Source organism: Egretta garzetta, unplaced genomic scaffold (assembly GCF_000687185.1).
Source record: "Egretta garzetta isolate BGI_Z169 unplaced genomic scaffold, ASM68718v1 scaffold54, whole genome shotgun sequence".
In the NCBI taxonomy this organism is placed as follows: Eukaryota; Metazoa; Chordata; class Aves; order Pelecaniformes; family Ardeidae; genus Egretta; species Egretta garzetta.
The window spans coordinates 1,245,840-1,269,472 of NW_009259313.1; the positions used below are offsets into that span (position 1 = coordinate 1,245,840).

General features: G+C 40.3%; 1 protein-coding gene across 1 annotated transcript; it reads right to left on the reverse strand.

Moving 5' to 3' along the window:
• Nucleotides 1-22,098: 22,098 nt before the first annotated feature.
• Nucleotides 22,099-22,895, reverse strand: CDC42EP3 (CDC42 effector protein 3). Its single transcript, XM_009636441.2, has one exon. The coding sequence runs from the start codon at nucleotides 22,864-22,866 to the stop codon at nucleotides 22,099-22,101; it is 768 nt and encodes a 255-aa protein (XP_009634736.1). The 5' UTR covers nucleotides 22,867-22,895.
• Nucleotides 22,896-23,633: the final 738 nt, after the last annotated feature.

A 23,633-nucleotide genomic window follows, 5' to 3' on the forward strand; every position in this document is an offset into this window, starting at 1 on the left:
AGTTTAAAACCATCCCCCCTTGTCCTGTCACAGCTGGCCCTACTAAAAAGATTTTCCCCACCTTTGCTATAGGCCCCCTTTAGGTATTGAAAGGCCGCAATCAGGTCTCCCCGCAGCCTTCTCTTCTCCAGGCTGAACAAGCCCAACTCTCCCAGCCTGGCCTCATAGCAGAGGGGCTCCAGCCCAGCCCTTTGGCGGACTTTGCCCCAACGCTAAGCCCCTTTGCTTTGTCTCAGTGGCTGGGGCAGAGGGTGCAGCTCTCCCCAGGGTGCTGCACCAGGGCTCTTGGGGCTGGCCACCCCTGGCTGTGCTGCTGCAGCCCTGCCCTCCCCTCAGCAGCCTCTGCGCCAGTGGGCTGCCTCTGTGCGTGGGGCTGCTTTGGAGCTGCCTCTGCTTCACCTCAGCGCAAAGGAAAGGGCGAGTGATACACACAGGGCCCTCGCAGAAAGAGCGGGAGCCCTGAGAGAAACCCTCTGCTCATCCCATCCCCTTGCTGCAGGGCAGCCCCAGCTTCTCTGGGTTCTCACCACCCAGCCACCTTCTCGATCTGCAACAGGCCTCTTCATTTCAAGGTATTAGCAAGTATTTATTACACTCTGCTTAAAACTTAAGCGTCTGGTTTCAAAAGGCACAGCAGGCCGATCTAAAAGTCACTGCTGCCAAAAGGGGTGTGTGCGCTCACCCGCCTCCTCTCCCCTCCTCACCATCAGGCTGGTGCTGGCGCTTGTCAGCACCCTTCTTATGTGCCAATTCCATTAGCTAAAATGGCAAAAAACCCACAGTGAAAAATTGAATCGGTCTCTGCCATGCTAATAAGTGAAACTAGATCACAGAAGGGCCCGAAGCGTGCCAGAGCAGGGGTGAGAAAGGAGGTGGGCAGCCAACAGCAGGAGGAGTGGGAAGAAGAGGGAGGAGAGATGAAGTCTCCTCTTGACCACGTTTGATCAGTTTATTGAATTTCAGTCTTTGTTTTATTTTAACTCTGAAACCCCAGTGTATCAGCCTGGCATTGTCAGGCCTGTCCCCCCAGTCACTGGTACGTGCCAAAGGAGAGCTGCCACCATTTTGGAGCCTGGCTCAAGCAGCCATCACTGCTCCTCTCACTACTCACAAAGGCTACCAGCAATGAGTTTTCTCCTTTCTAAAACAAAAAAATTACTAGGACAGGAGTTACTTTTATAATATTTAGTAACTGATTTTACCATTATGCTACAGTGTCTGGAATGCAGCCCAAGCCCCTTTCATGAATGAAACCTGCCACAGCGTCTAGATGTGCACGTCCACAAGGTTTTGTTCAGAGAAACATCCTTCGGGAGAGTAATGTCAGCTTCCCCTGTGCAAGCCAACGCACTCATACAAATGCCTGTAGCTTTTGTAAAGTGGGTTGTGAATATTTTTCTTAAAAATCACATAAAAGTCACATAAAAAAAACCATGAGAAAAACGCTGTGCAGAAGAAAGCATTATAATCTGCATATGGGTTAATCTAATAACACAATTTCATAATGTGTTCATATTGGCATAATCTTGGAAAGCTCTCTTGGGTGTGATAAAATATAGCAACTAATGAAACATATCTTTTTATGCCTCTCCTGGAAAACTGGAGAGGGGCCATCCATTGATTTTAGCTTTACTCTTATCCCTCTTCCCACCCCACAGACAGAATGGCTTTTATCAGTGCTTAAGGTAGATTGAAGAATTTCTAGTATAAAAACAGGCATAGCAAAATGCAGTGGTTGAAGTTTAAATCAGCAAATTTTAAACAGGAAATTAAATATCTTTAACACTGAGGGGAATAATTACTGGAGCAGTTTACCACAGAAATGGAAAACTCAGCATGTTGTGCACTCCTTAAATTTGAATTGGCTGTCTTTATAAAAAGATATTTTCCAGTGAAGTTTTCGGGGTAACCATGGAAATTTCCAGATAGGATAGGCAGGTCAGGTCAGTCCAGACCATTATAACCATCCCTTTTTATGACAAACCATGATTATCATCCTCTGTACCTAAGAATCATAGAATCATAGAATGGTTTGGGTTGGAAGGGACCCCTACAGGTCATCTAGTCCAACCCCCCCGCAGGAGCAGGGACACCGCTAACTAGATCAGGTTGCTCAGAGCCCCATCCAACCTGGCCTTGAATGTTTCCAGGGATGGGGCCTCCACTACCTCTCTGGGCAACCTGTTCCAGTGTTTCACCACCCTCATTGTAAAGAACTTCTTCCTTATATCTAGTCTAAACCTACCCTGGTTTAGTTTAAAACCATTACCCCTTGTCTTGTCACAGCTTGCCCTACTAAAAAGATTTTCCCCATCTTTGCTATAGGCCCCCTTTAGGTACTGAAAGGCCGCAATCAGGTCTCCCCGCAGCCTTCTCTTCTCCAGGCTGAACAAGCCCAACTCCCTCAGCCTGTCCTCATAGGAGAGGGGCTCCAGCCCCCGGATCATTTTTGTGGCCCTCCTCTGGACCCACTCCAACACTTCCATGTCCTTCTTGTGTTGAGGGCTCCAGAGCTGGATGCAGTACTCCAGGTGAGGCCTCACCAGAGCTGAGTAGAGGGGCAGAATCACCTCCCTCGACCTGCTGGCCACACTTCTTTTGATGCAGCCCAGAGTACGGTTGGCCTTCTGGGCTGCCAGCGCACATTGCCGGCTCATGTCCAGCTTTTCATCCACCAGCACCCCCAAGTCCCTCTCGGCGGGGCAAGAAGCCATAGGCTGATAGCCTTCCAGATAAGCAGTGGATTTTCTAAAAAACTTGAGTTGAAAGATGCAGCTGGAGTGTTGCTTCCCCGATTCCACCGAAGAGTGGATTCCCCGACTGGCCTGCAGAGAACTGTGAATTTGGAGGATACTTTACAGTTAAGGCCAAATACAGTTAGTTCACCTTACATGACTATGGATTTTAGAGAAAGTAATTAGCCCAGAATAATGCAAGTGGTATACAGTCATACATCTTCGCTTTCCAGTTTCATTTAGTATCGGCCACTTCCAAAAGGGTATTCGAAAAATCTTTTTTGCCTATATTGGCAATTTCCCCAAAGACCAAAGACACAGATGTCACTAATTTAATTGCACTAAGTGCATTCATTGTAATTATCTACTGGCAGAGTCTATGTTACAAAAAAAGAGAATTGAAACCTAACTTCAAAAAACCCTGAGAAGTGTCAAGTCCTATTGCCATCTGACTTGAATAGCTGCACTTGATATGGAATATATTTTTTGTCTAATGTCCAGCTAGCAATGAATGTTCAGAGGGAAAATTTGATAGAAAAGAAATAGGAAAAAATAATAAGCTGTAAACATCAATACATAATGTAAAACTATACAAGATTACGTAGCAACAGTAATGCAGTTAAATCAATATTCTGGCATCAGTGCTATGCATTTCAGGACGACAAGTTTTGGTATTTTCCAGACTCATTCCACCTTATAACTGCCCATTAATTACCTTAATTTGTCAGCTGGCAGTACAAACAGGGTACAAATGTTTAGTCTGCTGCTTGTGTTAATATCTAGGAGCTGCAGTAGACAGAAGGTTTCCAGAACTCTGCTGTATAATCACCCTATGAAATTGCTTAGCTCTGATGGTTGCTAGCACTACTAGCATGTTTTCTTTTTCTTACAAATAAAGTAACAGATGAAAATGTCCCGAGCTAACACTAGCTTGTTTGCATTCTTAACAAAACCATTTTAGAGCAAAGCAGTAATTCCACCTCAATATCAGTTTTAGATGTGCTTACTTCCAAGTTACATTTTAGCATTCAGTTTTAGGACCAGACTGATTTACACAGTGGAATATTTGCGTAAGCCGCCTTGTGTTCCCACCTCATGAATAACAGTGTGGGAAGAAATGGAGGTAGAAGCAGGTCCATTAACTAGCATGTTCTGTAGGTCTTCTCAGGCAGTGAAGCAATGGCAGAATGAGACAAGAAGCACATTGAGTGTTACTGCTTTGCTCCCACCAAGGGAAACAGACTTGATCCTAGGCATTGGCTCACTCAAGCACTTGTTGGGGCAGAAAGCAAACAAGAGTATAAACATGCATATGCACAAGAGATTTCCATCAAGCCTGGAACTGGACCAGGCTTCCTCATTGCCATGTAAGCTAGCCAGTGCAATGCATCATCAAAATTCTGACTAGAGATAGCATATCATTCCTTTTCTGAAGTACCCATTTATTACTCAGCAGTAGACAACACTGAGAGAAATCCTAGCACAAGGACACAATTAGGGCCGTGTGTCAAAACTTCTACTGCTACTTCATTAGGAGGTACCCTCAGCCCTTTTGGTCACTCATCCAGGACCATAACGCTGTCAGCATTCCTTGGACAAGAGCTTTTCTATGAGCAGCAGCATCAACTGCTCTTAATTCCACTTCTCTTTTTAGCACCTGGGAGCTAACTGAACAGATACAAGTGGGATTCAGCCCCATTCCTTAAAAGGCTTTCTCAGAGCATGACAGCGTGAATTTTTTGATTTACACTTGTTTTCTCAGGCTCTTTTTGCACTGCAGCTGCAGAAAAGTGGTAATTCAATGACCTGCTAACTTTTTACACATAAAAAGCCAGCAGCAGCAGAACTGGCATGTTCATATAGTTCCTTGTATTGCAGTAGGCTGGCATAAATGTAACAGACAGATATGATAGGTACCTTGATCTTGCAATGTTTTACAAATGTCACCTAGCATCAATAGATTTCCCATATATTTGAAATTAAACACAAGTTAGTATTTGCAGGACTGGTGTTGAAGTCAGATCTAGTAAAACTATAGGTCTGCACAGAAGAGAGAACGTAAGTGGCCTTTGCTGTCTGTCCATGTGGCAGCACATACTTCACCTTGTTTGTAAGAACTACTGAAGACAGCAATAATGTCAGTTTACTTGTCTCTATATGTTAATGGAATATGCTGAAGATCTCTATCTTCAGCATTGTTGCTTCCGGCTCTGGCTGAGGCAGCCTGCAGGTTTATACAGCTGAACTTTCCTCTTTTATTTTATACAGATTCTTGTTGTCAGTATAAACACAGATCAAAGCTAAAATGTTTTAAAAATGAAGCTAGAAACAAAAGGCAGCAGCTGGTCCCCAGAGGGAGGGTTTGAGCCTCCAGGTCAGAGAGACTGGGGAATTTCCTCCTTGTGTCTCAGAGGCTGTTGCTAAGGAGACCACTTTTGCTTCAATGAGCCTGTGGTGTGGGCTAGTTGACATATATGCAATATTTCTGCTACTAATTCAAAAGAGAAGCACAAGCTGTGGAGTCTTTTTCAGGACAGAGCACAGAAGCCTACTTTACAAGGCCCTTTCCAACTACTATACTTGCTTCTACTGACAAGAGTTGGTAACCTCACCATTTTTCCCCTTTCCTTTGCTGTCATCTTCATTTCAGATGAGAAGGAAAATGTTGCTGTGAATGGCAAGGACATGATACCTTACTACCAGCAGAAATCCAAGGAGAGCACAAGCTTTCCAAAGGAGCAGCTCTCCGGCTAGACATACTCTAAACTTAGCACCATCTGTATATTCTCTGACAGTATTATTTTACAATAGCAGGAGGTAGTATAAATGAACCTGAGCTTGCTTTACCCCAGATAGTGCTCCTGTGTTACTGAATAGTTCAATGGTGCTTCTACATTGCGCAAATATTTGGTTTGGTTTAGAACTTAAAATTACTATTTTTACATTTAACCTTCCAGCATTCCCAATTTTGATAATTTTATGTTTTTTCACATTGACTTTTGAATCAATAAATTTGACATTTACATCAGTTGTGCGACTGAGGTCACAAGACCTCTATTGTCCAATCTATTGTTTCCCTGTGATGATCTTTCTATGAGATAAATTAATCTTGATGAGTGTTTCCTAAAAAGGAAGAGAGAGAAGTTTCCACTGCAGGACTATTGAAAATCAAAAGGTCATTCAAATCTGATATACTTTAAAAAGTTTTACTGTTATTACTATTTTGATTAGAAGTGCACTGTTTTACCAAAATAGTTATATGCAGGAAAGGCTGTTGGGTGGACACCCATATGTAGATGCATTACACTGAAATGAGCACGTTCATCTGCACTGGGGAAATTCTGTAAAACTTTGTAGCAGTAAAACTAGCATAGATAAGGCTCCCCTAGTGATCTATGGCTCATCTAGGAATAACAAACAATAAACCCTTCTCCTGTTCCCTGAATGTAACTTTACAAAACTGTTGTACAATATGGAGGAAGGGCATACAGTTTTTATCAATTAGCTTCATTCTCCTACCAGGTGAAGTGACTGTGACTCCCTTCCCCAGTAACAACAGTACATTATAGTCTTCGCTTGGCATCTACTCCTTTAAATTAGGACTCACTTTTTGATCTTTAACCTTTAAAATATTCTCCCCATTAGTGATGTAAAGTGGCTTGCAATATATACTTGAATAACACAGATCTTTCACACTGAAGGAAAACTTAAACATGTTAAGTAGGTGGATGGCAAAAGAGGATCCAGGAAGCCTTAATCATTTCAGTTGGAATGGAGTTCAAAATGGAGTATGGCAAAACAGTGCAAGAACTTCATTTCAATCATTGCCTATTTGTAATTATTTGAAGAGATTAAAATAACTTCTCTAAATATCCAATTAATTCAATAAAGCAAATACATGTATTTACATCTACTTACTGATTCTATTAGATAAATGTGAGCTTTATTAACTTCGGAGTAAACAGGGGGCATGAACTATTTGATTCCTTGATGGTCTTTTGCTTTGTACTCTTACGCTTTGTGGAAAGAAAACCAAAATATTGAAGGTGTAATAAGAAGGGTGCCAAACTGTGAAAAAATGTGCCTCCTCCTTACCAGCTACTATTCCTACTGCTGAGAAGGAGCAGGTTCCAAAGCAGGCAGGTGAGTGAGAGCTGGTGACAGCTGGAGAAAAGTAAGGCTTTATTTAGTGTGGGGGTGGCTGGTTTCCCAAGGTCCAAAATTGCAGCAAAAGCACCTGGAGAAACTGTTGAAATGACCTAATGTACCACAGTTTGCATGTCTTTGTAAAGCAAGAGATAATTTTAATATTTTTTTGTTGTTGTTCCTTTTTATTTTGGGGGGGAGGTACAATCATGTTCTGCAATGCATTGTATTTTTATGGAGTATTGTTTCATAAAATCATCACCTCCTCGATGCTGACCTAGTAGGAAAGAATGAAATTTCATTGTAATGTCACTTAGATCTATCACCAGTCAACTCTGGCTTCTTCTCACTTAATTACTCATCTCATCCTAAACTATTTATATCTTAGAAATACTTGGTTTATTTTTCCCACTCAGAAGGAATGCGACTAGAACAAATTGAAAACAAAAGGAAAAACCCAAAGTTGCTTCAAAATGAGTGAGCATGGAGTTATTCCTCTGAAAACCCTTGAGCCTCTTGATAAATTATTAGCACTTAACAAAGAAAAAGCCTAAATCGTCAGAGATTTAACTGCAGACTTTTTGTGCTGAACCTTTTTCCTTTTTAAAGGTCTATAGTGAAAACAGTTTTGTTCACAATGCATTGATTCTTACCGTTTGTAGAAATTATTTTGGAAGGTATATTTTAAATATGAGTTTCCAGTAATTTTTCCACATTACGTCTTTGCTTGTAGGTCTGTGCCTGCAGCCAGTAATAAACAACAATGGCTTCATTTCTTTCACAGTTGATATGTTTTACGTTCTGACTATTTTATTCAGTTTCTCTAACATGGTCTGGAGAACTTCTGCAATGTGTGAAGCTGGGGCTTCCCAACACTAAAGCAAAGTGAATCGTTAAGTTGCTTCCCACACATTTAAAGCTCCTAACACCTTTGCTATTCCCATATTTTAAATGTGTGGGGTGCATTCTTTGCTAACATAATGTGATTTCAGCTAAGCTGTGACAATTTTCAGCAGCTGAGGATCTCTTGCTCAGTTGTCACATACTGCTATAATTCAACTTCTCTGCAATAATATTTGCATTACAGCTATTAAAATCCATTAAAAATAAGCTGTGTGCAGAATTTTTGGCTTTACCAAAGAGGATAACAACTAGAAGCTGTAATATTATACTTTACAGTTAACATCCAAGCCATCTGGGCCCCAGGAAAGTCAAAAGGAGTTTTGCCATTACTTTAAATGGCACCAAGATTTCACCAGATTTTGTAACTAGGTCTGTCTAGATACACTCAAGATGAATTTTTTTCCCTCTTCATGGTAGCATGAAAAAATGAGAAATTTTTTCAGAAAACAAGAATCATATCCACACAACACATTCATAGCCACTCTTTGTAGAAGGGTTGAGAGCCTGTAGTATGCCTCCATTTCTCCCAGTCCTGAGGACAACCCTCCATGGTGGCTCAGCTGTATCAGATTCCAGCCTTCCCAGATCTGTGGGACCCCACAACACCTTATTAATAAAGGATGAGATGAAAACTCTGAGATTTCTTGCCACCACAAATGTGCAGGAGGGCTGTAGCTCAGGTGCATCCTTTTACTTCATGAGGATCTACTGGTGACAACAGGTTCGACGCTCCATAACAGACCTGCAGAGAACCAACTGTTTTGCTGCTACAGTCTGGGTCACGGTGCAGGAGGGTGGGTGGCAAGGCAGCATACAGTACTAATCATGGGTGGATAGTATCCAGATCTACAGGGTCTTCCTTTCAAATGCACACAGCACAACCCTCCATCTTTCTATCAAAGCAAAATCAACTTCTGCTTTGAGAACAGCCAGCTGGAAGTGAGTGGGACACAAAGATGGCCTTGTAGCAAGAAGAGGGAAGTACTGTGAAAAAACATCTAATACACACAAGTGCCCGGCAACTTTTAGGTTCTTTCAAGCATTTCAGTGCTATTAGGTATCCAAATAATGCGTGCATATGCCTAAGGCTGGACTTCCCTTTCAGAAGTAGGCCTGACCACAGTGATCTGTAAGTTCAGGAATTCAGGATTGTGTTATCATAACACTTAGCTAGGAATAAAAACACGTTCAGTAATGCAGCCTTGTAACTGGTTCACCGCATGGCAGGCTTTCTACTTAGGAACAAAAGCCAGCAATAGCATCTCACTTCACTGCTTTGCAGTCTGTAATGACTTCTCATTTCATGCAGGATGTAGGGAATCACTAATGCTGATTAAGGCCCAAGACTCTAACAGGCTCTTACAACAAATTGGAAAGTCCAGGCACTAGTGAAATCACTTTTGGGAAACTGCATAATCATCTACGTACAGGAAGGATGAACTTAAACTGGAACATTTGCAGAAAAGAGTTGGAAGGAACATGGAGGAATGAAAGACCTTTTAAGATATTTAAATAGAGCAGCTTGTTTAGTCTAGGAAAACGAAGATCGAGGGAGAAAATGAATGCTGTCGACAAATGCACTGGTGAAGAGGGATAAACACTAGGAGGAAAAGCTATTTAGGGTAAAAGGCAGCACTGGCACAAGGGTACAAACTGACCCTTAATGATTTTAGACTGGGAAAACAAGGAGAAGGTTGCTGCAAGAGTGAAATGCTGGAGTGATGACAGCAGCAGTGGAAACAAAGGCTTTAAGATGGAGTTTGACCTAGCTATGAAAGGGTCAATATAACGGGACTAGCTATGATGAGGAAGATTGGTCTTGATAACTGTGATACTTAATGCAGTTTTATCTTTTTAAGACCTAGTCTACAAACAAACATGTACTGAAATAACTTCAGCCATTGCCTCTCCAGCTGTGAGCAGGACCTTCACACAGCAGCTGCATTCCACAAGAACAATGAAATGAGTCCAGGCTCCCTCGTGAGCAAGAGAGACAGGGACTTGGCTTTACTACATTTGGAATATGTTACTTGTAGAACTAAGGATAAGCTTCAGATCTCACTGCATTCATAGCTAAATATAAAACTAATTTGCCTGATTTCCTAGAGTAAGCTTTACAGGCACATAGACAAGTTCTGATTTTAATGATCTTTTTGTTATTGCTACAACAGGGGAGAGACAGCAAGTGGGGGAAAAGTGTGGTTGTGATTTTCATAACATTATAAGATGTTCATTTTTAAAACCTTTTGAGAAACATAGGCAGGTGTTTAATGAAGGATTCTTCACCATTTCCTTAGTGAAGTTTCTTCTGAGATACGTGTTCTTAGACATCTTATGAACTTGGAAAAATAATTTCAGAGCTACTTTAAGTTTTGCAGTGCTGTATTAATAAATAACTTGGCAAGAAGACTTTGCCTTTACGTATTGCAGGCTTATGAACCTAGAATTCCCTTTCTGTTGTACTACATCTGGAGACTATACATAACTCCTTAGACTTTTGTAATGGCCTTGTATTCTCATGCTAGCAATGAAGGTCCTTCTGATCCTCTAGTTGGAACAGATAAAAAGGGTCTCTAAAGACAATCTGTCTTTTTCTCGTCCTATTGGACAGAGAGACCCAGAGGTGCCTGCTGGGCTGCTGCATTTCCATGCAACACAGCGAGGCCTTGCTTGGGTGTGTGGCTTGTCTTAAAATGACTGACTCCTCTTCGCAAGTCTTAAACAGACAGTTAGAAGTAAAGCATTAGACCCACATCTCTTTATGATCAGGTTTAGATTTTCTGGTTTTAAATTCCTTGTTATATTTTGTCTGATCAGAAGAAACTGTTCATCTAGTACAGTAAGTGCTTACAGGCGGACTATGAAAGTATCAGTTATCATCTTTCAGCATATTCAGCTAACGGGTAATCTTACCCAAAGATCTAAACTATTTATTTATAAAACACAATAAAAAAATGATCTCTGGTGTCAAACACTTACTGTAGGGAGGGTTTGGGCCAGCTGGATCTAGCAGTGCAAATAAGAAAAGGGGAAAACAATCCTATAAATGGATGAGATGAAGAAGTTTTATGAGATCATCTTGAAATTCCCCTAAGATAAACATCAGGAATAAGTTACCATAGAAAACAAGTGATTATTATCTATGAGTTCAAAAGATACCTGATTCTTTCTGAGGAACACTGAATCATATTATTCCAGAGCAGGATCCTGTCATGGTTACATTTCAGATCCATGGTCTAAACTGGGTGGTATGGGACAATTCCAAGGCCACCTATGTATTACTGGAATATAACTGGGGATTCTGCGAAGGATTTCCCAACTCATTATTCATTTCTGCATACATTTCTTGTGCTCAACGCTGGTCAAGGGGTGGTGGCCAGAAGAAAGCCACGCTTAGTACTTTGCTATGGCCTTGTTGCAGGGAACTGGGAGGAAGAGGAAGGGGGCAAACCCAGAACCACTGGAGCATTATAAACTCATATAGCTTCCTACAGACAGCTCTATTTTCTGATTGCCTTCTGGCAACCACTCAGATAATATATTTTAAAGTGATAATTCTTCCTCCATTCCACAGGAGCTAAACCCCACTTCACTGTGAAAGTGATCTGAAGGATGTTCAACACGAAACTTCACAGAGCACCATGGACTCCGCCTATCCTCAGGTCAGATCTACAGCTTTCAGTTTGTTAAACAGTTTTACAGTAGAGAAATCTTAATTTCCTCAAAACTGTGTCATATTTTGCTTTTCAAGGTATTCTTTTGCAGCGGAAGTGATGAAGTCTTTGTTTATTAAGTTAGAATATCTAAGGATATTTCCCAGTAGCACAGCTTTCTAACTGTGAAAAAAGCTTCATACCTTTTTGAACTCTCGTACATCATACACACATTTGTAACTAGAAAAGCATTTTAACCAGGCAGGAAAACACATTCAAAAGATGTAGATTTAATCAGGAGATGTGATCGAATGGATTATTGCATGAGTTTTAGAAGGAAAATGTTAAAGTTCAGTATTTCAGACTGTGTCCTCCCTATTTTGACTCCGTCATGTGCAGACTTTTTGCATACATGGAATCATGGAATCGTTTGGGTTAGAAGGGACCTTAAAGATCGAGTCTAACCCCACAAGCAGGGAAAGCCTTGAGCTGGTGTCATCCTTACCAAGAGCCTCATTACATACATAAATGAAAAGACCTGGCTGATCTGAAAAGCTGGCATATATCAACTAATAACTTTAATCCAAATTTAATGCTGGTAGGAAGTATAATGAATATGAAAAAGCAGGTATAGAATGCAAATAACACTACATATCTACCGCCCTTGAATGAAGACCAATGGAAGTTTGCCCTGTCAATAGATTTTCCCCTAAAAGGAAACAGTTCACAGAATCCAAAAAATAGCCATGCTCAAGCCCAATTGTACATATCTCTGCCTGACAGTGATGAACTTTTTATGAGATAGTTTAAATTATGTCTTTAAGACATTTCCTAAAAAGGAAGAGAGAGGATTGTCCACAGCAGATTAAAAGATGTGTTAAGAAACAATGAAAAAACAATCCAAAATTGGACTCCACAGTATTTAAATTTATTTGCACTTAGCACACATCTGAATATCAAAACATTAAGTCAAATTCAGCATCAGTTTATACTTTGCCTGACTTTCCAGGCTTCAGTGTGGGATACAACACAATACACAATTAGCCTGGCTTTCTAAAGAAATGCGGTTTGGAAATCTCACTTTGTGTTTGTATGTGTGTGAGATCCCAAAGTACTTTTGAAAACCTTGGTCTGTTTCAGTCAGAGTTGATGGATGGGTAAATGGCTCAGTTCTGTTTGCTACAAACATTGAAAATAAGCAGCTAGGCAGCAGAGAAAGACCCTTTTAGTCTGCCTATACTCCCCCAATGCAGAAAAGGTTGTATCATGAAAGGAACCTTTTTTAGAAATGAGAGAATCCACACAACAGGATTTCCTCCTGCTCCTAGCTCTTAAAAATCATGATGCATTAGAAATGCTGTTATTTGTATAAGAGTGCATGCTTATGTCTTAATATGCATATAATGTAATAGGTTGAGTTTTATTCTATACTAGAAAAAGCTGCATTACCCAGTGGGTCAGCCACTAACTTACATTCTTTTCTCAGATTTGCCCACTGGCATGATTTATCTTCCAACATGCCAAGGACTAAATGCTATGATTTTATGTAGTCAGGAAGCTTTCAGAATGCACCTTGCAAATGCAAGTTAACAGTGGAGAGAGGCAGACAGTAGGACTTTTTTTTAATCCATAGTCAGTTTTCAGAACTGCAAGAGGAGCCCTACAAATGGAAAAGAGTGTAATTTATGTTTTGCTTACTGTTATGTTACATAATACAGAGAAAGCAAGGCACAGTGAGCACACTTACATCTGAGTGATGCTTTGTAAGGTGCATGGTGAAGAGGGAAATTCTGCAATTCCAGGCAGGGAAAGCTCTAGGACTATAGCTTCTGTCTGTGGGGATATGGACTGGCAACAACTTCTCTGAGATCAGAGCAAGACCCAAGCAGAAATTCATTTTCCACTCTATACTCTTTTCAGTAGAAGGAACTGAACATATGGGGCAGGGGGGAGCTAGGCATACTTTAGCTATGTCTTGATGCTGTTCTGCTGAAGGATGTTAGCCTCGGTGTGTCTCCATTGTTCAATGCCAACACAGTCTGAATGAATTATTTTCTAAGTTGAGTGGAAAAGCCTAGGGGAGTTTTAAGTTGGTGTGAAGGCACCAAGACTTAGCGATCAATGGCACAGCCTCTTGCAGATTGTGGGACAGCTATGTGTTGGGCTCATAGAGCCAATTTTGTTGTTGCATGAAGTGCAAAGTAATCCTCTTGCTATAAGACTCTCTCCCATCCTGATGGGCAAAAGGATGCCACCCCACATACAGACTACTTACAGTTTTTCTCCTTTCATTCAATAACAGTAGGAAAGGAAAATATCCTTTGATTAGTCCCACATCAGGGAGCAATCCACAGTATTAACAGGATAAATATTTTTCATGATGCAACAGTAATGAAGGACATCCATTTCTCCTGCTTGCTTGCTTTAGGAATAGTGTCAGATACTCCATGACTACATGGAGTTTGGTTTAAGGTTACAAATACCGCTAGGGTAGAGTATCTCATGCCTCATTCAGAACGACTTAACCAGAGAGTTATTTCATGGTGGTCTGGTTGCACCTGTTCACACTTAACTGATTCTGCACAAATTTGACCTCTGCCTGACATCTCTGCTAACATGTCATGGCACAGTGAATATCCCTCTGTTGCTGGACATGTGTTGTTTTATTTCTTGAACTGTGGCGACAGCCAGGTTATTCTAACTGCTCTTCAGACACAGGATGAGACAGTCCTTGCTCCCCAGCACAGTTTCAAAAAAGACAAACAATATCAGTCAAACAAATAAATTAGATGCCTTGCTGATAATCCCTGAATATTTGATCTCATGAAGCCATCACTATCCCATCTTGCCCTATTTTCCAAGTCATGTAATCATATGCCTTGTGATCTATTATATTTCAAACTGAGAGCAAAACCTAGATTTTTTCTTCAAATGATATAGCTTTTCATGGGAGTTTATAGAAAAGACGATATTAAGGCATCTATCATTGAAACCTTATACAGTCCATTAAGCATACATATTTACAATACCGTGTTGTGTATAGTCTGGTAAAGCAGTTCCATATAACAGTACCCCTTAGATGCCCCAGCTAACGCTCTTAGGCTAAGCACTGCCCTCCATACAATTTACCTGCAACTTTTCATCTAATTTGACAGAGCAGACAAAAGTTGATCGAAGCACAATGTTATCTTTCTTATTCTAGAGATGTCAGTCTCAGCTGTGGAGAGATTAAATGATTTGCCCAAGTTCATGCCCACAGTTCCAAGTCTGTGCTAGAGCCAAGAAAGCCTAGAAGTTCAGGTTAATGCTGTAGCTGGAGGAATCTTTCCCTTTCCATTTGTTCTTTCTATTAGCTTGGTTGTCTGCTCTGGCAATGCTAGGGAAAACTCCCTTCACTGTACCAGTCCAAGGACAGCTATCAATGGTGTTATTTCCAGTATTTCCCCAGCACTGTCACAGGATATAGGGCTCACTATAGAATCCTAGATAACATTTAGCATATTTGTGGCTTACATTCAAAAGTTGTTTCATAAGGCAAATGCAGTGAAAGCTCTTGCAGTCCTGTGGATGCAGAAGGTCAACATTTACAGTCAGCTTGTTAAGTTGCTGTCTCCATCTGCATTTTTCTAGTGAGAGTGGTTTGCATAAAATAACAAGTGACGTGAAGCTTTTCTGAATTTAGAAAATACTTGATGATTAAACATAAATACATGAACCACGAACTGCAGATATGTGTATCTGCCAGGAGTTGAAATAGAGATATTATGAGTAAGTCTATTCTCACAATTTTTCCAACCCACCAGATAAAATTTACTAGAAGTTAAGGTGGAGGAAAAGAGAATATATCCCCCAAAAATTTTTATGTACCGCAGCAGAGTGCTTTGTCAAAAAGTAGGTGGAAGGCCTGAGACACAGGGCTAACAACCTACAGTATCATTCAGAAACAGAAAGTAAAGTCTGGACTTCTGTTTCCTATAAAGAGAATAAATAATAGAAAACAAATAAGCTATCCAGTTATTACATTACAAAATAGATGGCAATGATAGCTGTTTGGGACTCCAAGCATTTAAAATCTTTTCTTATGTTCCCGTGACACTGATCTGTGTCATTTCAGCCCTAGAAAAGTACCTCTTCCCCGCAAGCTAAATATTGCCTAATGAAGCTGTGTTTATCGACATTATGAAAGGTCAGTGGAGGTATCTGCTGTCCTGGGAAATACTTCTCACAGTTACTCTACTACCTAAAACTGTAGTTCAGATTTATAACCCCCAAGTCATTTGCTGAAATTTGACACGTGACTATTTATCATTTGTTGGGCCAGGTGGAGGGATTGAGTCTGGCCTAACCTAACTTTACAGCATTTCCATAACTATGTCCCATTTGCTTTTGAAATTCTGCCATAGGATGCAGACAACATAAGCCTGGGAGGAGGAGGATGGAGGCACAATGTCCTGGCAGTTTAAAGTTGTTGGATGTGGGGAGCTTCTGTGCACCAGTTGGAAACGTGTTGGTTAGACCGTGACAAACACAACTAGGCAGTGTATGGCAAAAGGTGCTGTCCACAGAGCCAGAAAGCCAGACTTCCCTTTTGGCAAAGCACCTGGGAGCTGTAAGCGTGCCCAGAGGAAGAAAAAACAAAACCCTTACAGTTGGCAAGGCAATTCTTAAGGCAGGACTCCTAATGTGCAGCAGAGCATTCATGTGAGGTTCTTGGTCTTGTGCCTTCCAACTAGTCCTATTCCTGGACCTTTCTCCTGCTTCCCCTCCACGCTTACTCCCCAGTGACCTGTTGTCTCTCTGGTCACCCATTAGCTTGACCTTGCTCCCCTGCCTTGGAAGACTGGAACTGTCTTGAACAAAGGCTCCTCCCTGATGCTCACTCATTTATCCCTTGTATTCAAAGCCCGAATCTCCCTCCTGACCAAGAACACAATTGACGTAAAGCTAATACACTTGCATGCTAAGGGCAGCTGTTATTCCCCATGACTTTCCTGAGGGTGAATCTTGAAGGGCCATGGTCCTTCTTTGGTCTAGATCCTCATGATATGTGTTTGACATGATAGATGGCATTATTCTTCACAGTCCCAGTGATGAGCCCATACCTGGGTGTCTCCTACCATGACTCTCAGCTGGTCTGCCTGACTCCAGTTGAGATTGCAATACATAGCTCCTGGGGAACATAATTGCTGAGCACATGGTTTCCACTATGGCTAGTTCTAGCTCTAGGTTGGGTCTATGTTTGGCTTGCTTTCATTAGGCACAACTGAGCTGACTCAGTATATATATATATGGAGGAGTCTAGCAAGAAGCAAGAAAAGGCCCAGGTCCACTGATCTTTCAAAAGTGCAAGAGACGGTATCTTACAGTGTAACGTGATCACCTCTGGGGAATATCCAGGGACTGCAACCTCAAAGCACTTAAAGCTGGCTAACTGCTGACATGTGGCATCTAACTTGGTGTGAATTTTACCAAAATATAGTTAACTCTGCAGTATGTGGGAGCAACTTTCTTCTTGAAGGTAGTTTTATCAATCAGCACTTTGTCTTGTAAAACTGCAGCAATTTTAATGAGGCAATTAGGTGCCCTGGAATGGCATTAGCTATTTGCTAAACGGGCAAATGGGTTTGACTTTTCTTTGCTGGATCCTACATAGCAACAGGGAATGGCTCAAGGCTCCTTCATTTGTACTGAACCAAAATCTAATAGCATATTATATGGCTTCTGTGACTATTTATGACTTACTGAAGATGAAATTAAGCTCCATTTCTCAGGTCAAAAGTATTACCCACAAAATCTGCCAGAGGTGTCAGGGTTCTCAAGTGGGACGCTACCCCTGTCCATGGCTTGAGGAGCCCCACTTCAGCTTAGCCTAGGGCCTTCAGTCCCTGCCCTAGTAATGTCATAGGAGCGCTGGTCTCCACCTCTGCCACAGCCCGTGTGGCACCCTGACAGGAGATTCTAATACAAGAAAGGTTCCTAAATATAAAAATCTCTTAAGAAGCAAAGGAAATATAGCACAGGCTAAAAGTCACCCATTCACAAAGTTAAAGTCCTAGTTTCTCTGAGCACAGGCTAAGAAAGAATTGTCTTAGTGAGGAAAAGAAATAGCTTGAAAAATGTGTAGGGTCATACTGCAATGTACCTGTGAAAAAGAACATTCTCTCTGGTGTGAATATTCTCCCTGGTGTAAATATTCTGGGAAATTTCTCTCTGGGAATACACTGCTATAAATCAGAATCCGTGATTTTATTGGAGTGATGTTAATTTGTATCAGGAGAAAATCAGTCCTTTTATAATTGTTATAGTGAGAAAATACCTTACAGTATTCAAAAGTAAACAAAGTATTAGGTACTTCCTTGATTTTCTAGCACTTTTAAAATGCTAACTAGAGGGAAGTAGAGATGGATGCAGCCTTACATTTGGAGTCAGGAAACCCCTTTTAAAACCACATAAAATGAAAGTATTTATAGGAAACAGATGTACTAAGGTACTTTGCGTTCATATGAAAAGCAAAGGGATGCAAGCAGTTAGGTCACTGCTAGTTTAATTAATTTGCTTACAGCAGCCATTAGTTTCTTTCCTTGAAATAAAGTCCAGTGTGTCTCTTTCTTACCTTCCCCTTGCATCATCTGAACTTTATTTGGCCTCACTATGCTGGATCAAACACCTTCCCTCCTAGACTTGCAACTGGATTATTTATAATTGACGTATCACACAGCTGCTTCCAATTCTGGTCATGACTGACCTTCTCAAAAAGGCAGCCACCAGAAGTGTCCCTTCTCTCACTGATTCTAGCAGAAATTAAAAAAAATTTGAGCTGATATACTTTCTAGGAGCTAAGTCCTCCTATGTTTTTCTGAAACTTGGCCTCAGCCTATTCTTGTTGCTGGTTGAGAAATTCCTACGTAAATTAGAGAATGTCCTTCAAGCCTAACCCTGATAATGAGCTACCTTGTTAACACCAACCAATGCAAAAAGGAAAAAAGATTATGAAATAAAATCATCCTTAAACAAGGTATTGTTTATTACTGTCTTCAGGGTTTGGGCTTTTTTTAAATTTTCCGCCCTTTTCTGTCATGTTCACATACTGTAGTTTTTTTATACCCATTTGCCAGCAAATCCAGATGGTTCTGTCCCATGTACACTTTGTAACAGTATGGGTAAACAGGTGAAATGAAATGAATACCTTCAGTACATTAAAGTTTGAAGAGCGTGAACTGAAGCAAATGTCAACGATAAGAATTTTTTATTAACATAATGTAGCTTTGTCAATGTGGGGAGGAAAGTAAGGTTGCTGTGGAAGTCATTAGTTACTTGATGTACCTTTACAAGGGACTTTCAAAAGAAACTGTGTGTTTGTATCAAACCCCTCTCTCAGGGTTTCTGCTAGCCTCCTTGTCAGGCTGTTACCCATCCTTGAGTTGTGATCCAGTGTGGAGGTTTGTTTTGCTTTTCAGTTTCCTCTAATGCATTGGATTTGGTCCTTGTTAGAAAAAGACAGATTGATGTGGGGTTGTGCAGTTCCCAGCATTTGACCTACTCTTTATCTCCCACTGACGCCCCCAGCACAATGCTGATTGCCTCAGTTAGGTTGGCAGGAGAACTGGGAGAGGCAGTCAAGGGTTCTTGAACTGGATGATTATTGGACTTTCTGATATGGTATTGTATTGTGCATAGTGCAGCTGATAGGATTGTACAGATGAGGAATTAAGCAAATCTGCATACAGTAACTAAGCATATGCTTTATGGCTTCTGCTTCTTTCTCTTACATTTAGATTACATCTTTAGGTCTTCACTGTACTTCTTCAGTTAGTAGAAGTAACAGGGAAGTGTCTTCTGGCATACCAGAAGAGTTGTGAAGCATCTGTGGACCTTTCTGGGCAGTTGTACAGTTAGCATACTTTTCTCTGCGACCACAGAAAATTGATGTGATCTCCAAGGCAACTCCTTCCACTCCTCTGTTCCAAGGCCAACTTGCAGCAGTATCTTGGTTTTGAGGAAATCGCTGTGTAACTCCCCCTTGGAAAGTCTGATTTCCATTAAGAATTTTATCAAGACTTGAGGAAGGCAGAACTTCTCACAAACCAGAAATTCAAGGCTTCTGATCTGACAAGCTGTATTGTGACAGCTGAGATACCAGACCAGATTACACAAAGCAATACTTTACAGAAGACCATGTCAGAACAGAAGCTGAGCACATTTCAACTTTGCATCTTCTAGGTGTTTACATGTAAGACTGAGCAGATCTGAACAATTCAGGGATGCAGCTTCTGAGGGAAGTAACAGGAAGGCTTTACAGAAAGATGAAACCTACTTCCCCAGTGTTAAAGTCCTGTTCTTGACTTGATCAAAGATTCTCTTCCACAACACAGTAGTTCTTTTTGCCTGGAGCAATGGTTATTATTTTAGTTCAGACCACCCACCCTCATGACAAGACCTAAGGATTTATAAATTTAGACGAGCATCACATAGGAAGCATAATACAGACCCAAACCTCCAGCAATAGCGAGACATTTTTCAGCAGACTAAGCCAGGAGGAAATCAAGTATAAAACACAAACAAAGAAAAAAAACAACACAATTGCAACAGCTGCTGTAAAAATCTGTTTCTGCTTTAGAAAATACTTGTGAAGTCCTGCAAGATAATGACTTTTAATTCAGTAAATACTTTTAATGTTCTAATCATGGTATTTGAAGCTGGTCTACACAGAAAATGTCCAATTCCCCATTTCACCCAAACATGTCCTATGCTAATGACTGACCAATTTTTCCAATTAAAGTTTTGGCCTAAATTTTTATTGGATTCCCAATCCCCAGATCTCATAAGAACCATGTGGCCAAGCAGAGCCTTGAACCTGCTTTCTAAAAATACACAAAGCACTATAGTCACAGAACCACCATTCTACTTGGATCATGAATGCACTGGAAATTTGATCTAGTCTTATACACATAGACTATGAAGTCAAAGGCAATTAAACATTATCTTAAAAGTAAACACAGTTCTTGGCCATTCTACATCTCAGTTCCTCATTTACAGGAATAATACGGGAGACAGTAGCTGCATGTCTCATTAATGCACAATAATGCAAGTGCTTAACCGGAAACAGGGGCAATGACTGTGTTCCTAAAACATAATGCAGGAACAGAATTATTTGGCACTGACTCCCTAGAAATTTTAAGGAAAAATATAATATATATATCAAATTATCCATGACTTACATGTTCTAATAGGAAGATTTAGATGAATGTGACTATCTAATGAAGAAAGTCTACAAACTGTCAGTATTTTACCTAAAGACCTCAGTGAAAGCTGCTGGAACTTTGACATTAACTTCACTAGGACCAAAGTATTACTCTCTTGTCTCCAATTACTTAAAAATCAGTGTATACCCTAGACGGTCCTACCTGCTTGGAGTCTGCCCTTAAAACCTCAGGAAGTAAACCAAACTGGAAAACTCAACTGAATTAAGATAGTAGAATTGATCTTGTCTTTGGTCCCATATTTCTGCAACTCTATTGCAGTCTGTTCCATTACAGCAGAAAACAAAATTTTGTATTTTGGTGAGGCTATGTACTGAATCACAAAGACATAGCAATTTAAAGTTTTGTTTATTGTATTGCACAAGATATCAATGCAATCCACGTAGGTACTGTATTAAAGGATCCACATTTCCCAAAACATTGGCTGTTGCAGCACACATCACAAGCATTGAGAATAACCAGTGCCTTCTTTAAAACTTAAAATTAATTGGTTGCAAGTTTAAGCATGTGTGGCAGTAAATGAAGAAAAAAGCGAGGAGTATCAATACATATTTCTTTTCAGACACACAAATATACAATTTTCAGAAGAGCACCAATAATGCCAAGCGACTATTTTGATGAGATATTGTATGTGTAGGCTCTGCAGTAAAAAACAAAACCAATATGCACACAAAAAATATATTTAAACTTTTAAAATAATTTAACCATAATATCTTGCATGTGTCATCTGTTTACAACATATCATTTCATATACAATGTCAGGCCCAAGCCTCAACTTGTGTAAATTTGTGCATACTCATTTAAAGCAGCTGAGACACTGGACCAGGTGTTCAAACTGAAAAGCCTTCAAATTGTTCACATCTGAATACAGAGCGGTAGTATAAGACCAAGAAAGTAGTTACAGTGAAAGTATAACACAAATGGTACTATGGAAAATGAAGAAAACCACTATCAAACCCTCAAACACAAGGTTCTAGAAAGAGGCCTACATGTAAAGTGATGTTGTAATAATTTATAAAAGTGAATAATTAATATCAGTCTCCTTTCTGACACTTAGAGATTCTCATATATTCAGAAGCTCATAGAAGTGAACTAATCAAATGCCACAATCAGTATCATCCTCAAATTCTGTTTCTTAAGTTTCTGATCATTAATACTGGTACTTAAAAACATTTTATATTTGCTGAAAACTTATTAAGATTTACCCTCCTGCTACGAGAATTTAGTGTAATAGAAATCATGAAAAACAATAGGTAAAAAAATATTATTTTAAGAACATTTTTAGAAAACCCATCAAACAACTGCAAATACAGCTGATGTTTAAGTGTCTCTACTTTTGAACCATGGTTTTTTTGTTTTTGTTTAAGTGAATCAGTAATAAAGAAGCAAGGAGTACCAGTTCTAAGATTTATTCTTGTCCATTACATTGAGGACCTCATCCAAAAGCGAAGGTCCCAAGTCAAGTTGTAAGGAGAGAAGAGAGCCTGCAAGATCCGAAAGGGATTCTTCTGACTTAGTCTTTGTCTTGGTTAGTTCACATGAAAGCCGACTGTCATCAAATAAATCAACTGTTTGCCAATCAGTGCATCGTTCAGAAAAGCTGGATGAGTGACTGTCTCTTCCATTACTAAAATGCGAAGAACCACCATTTTGCTCCCATATGTCATCTTTGTATGTTTCTCCATCCTCTATCTGTTTACTTTTCTCCTGCAATTTTTCTTCTATTACTGGCTCACAGCTAAGCCTAGGAATTCTTGATGACCTGATGGATTCTTGCTTTGAATTAAATGTCACTGGTGACAATAAGGGCAACGTAAGGGCTTGAGAACCCCCAATGGCAGGAAGGGAAATAGCATTTTTGAGCACTGGTGATGGAGTTTCTGTAAACATGGATTCAGAAGTGCTGTTTGCCCTTAAGAATTCATTGTAGCCACCAGACTGGCTAACTCTGGTTTCTCCTTCGTTTCCAGGCAATAGCTCATAGTTGCCCTGCAAAAAGGAGATGTCTCCAAAAACGTCATGTTGTCCCTCTTTCCCAATGTGTATGGTGTGACGAAAATCTCCAAGTGGTGGACTGATCATATCAGGAGACAAGATATCCCTTAGTTTGAATTTCTTCCCTTTTTTATTGTTAGCAGCTTTCAAGTAGATGGGTGTCTTAGCTGGCATCTTGCTTGTAGTTTCTGAGAGAGGAAGTTAAAAAAAAAAAAAAAAAGGAGGAGGGAAAGGAGAAGCCTCTTACAGAGTCCGTTATTCTCAGGAGACCTTCAGTGTTATCAGTGTTACATCAACATCTCGAACCACTCTTGCACATGAAGTCCCTTTCTTCTGATGCAGAGAACTGTGGGTTATGTGAAGGTGAATGCCTCCCACTGCAGATCTTTCCAAGGTAGAGCACAAGCTTCAGGTCAGTTAGCAACCAAACGCCCTGCTACTTCCAGCACTTGAAAAAAACCTGCATGGGATACAAATTCAAGTTATCATTAATTTATTTTTCATGGCTCATTCAGTCTTGTTTTCATAAAAAAAATTAGTAATGCTACTGACAGTTCCAGCCTGCAGATTAGCTTTATGATGTTGCTTCCCTTCATTAAGCAAGATAAAAGAGTTTAGATTAACAAGGGCTAGCTAACCTTTCTCTGACTTCATAGCTTTTTTTGAAGTCAGTTTCTTAGACACGGTTGCTGAGCACAATTCATTTGATAAGCACCACTGTCTCAATCTTTCTTCTCCCTATTCTGGCATTCAAAATGCTGGCCTTTGAGAACGCACACAGAAACACATTTATAACATTCAACATTAAGCCTTTGGTATACCCAGGAATTGTGACAGAGTCATTCAGGGAACCTTTTTGGAAATGGAGTAGATGACCTTGGATTAGAGAACTTCAGATACACCTACTTAGTGCTGGAACTCTCACAAATTGTCACCAATAA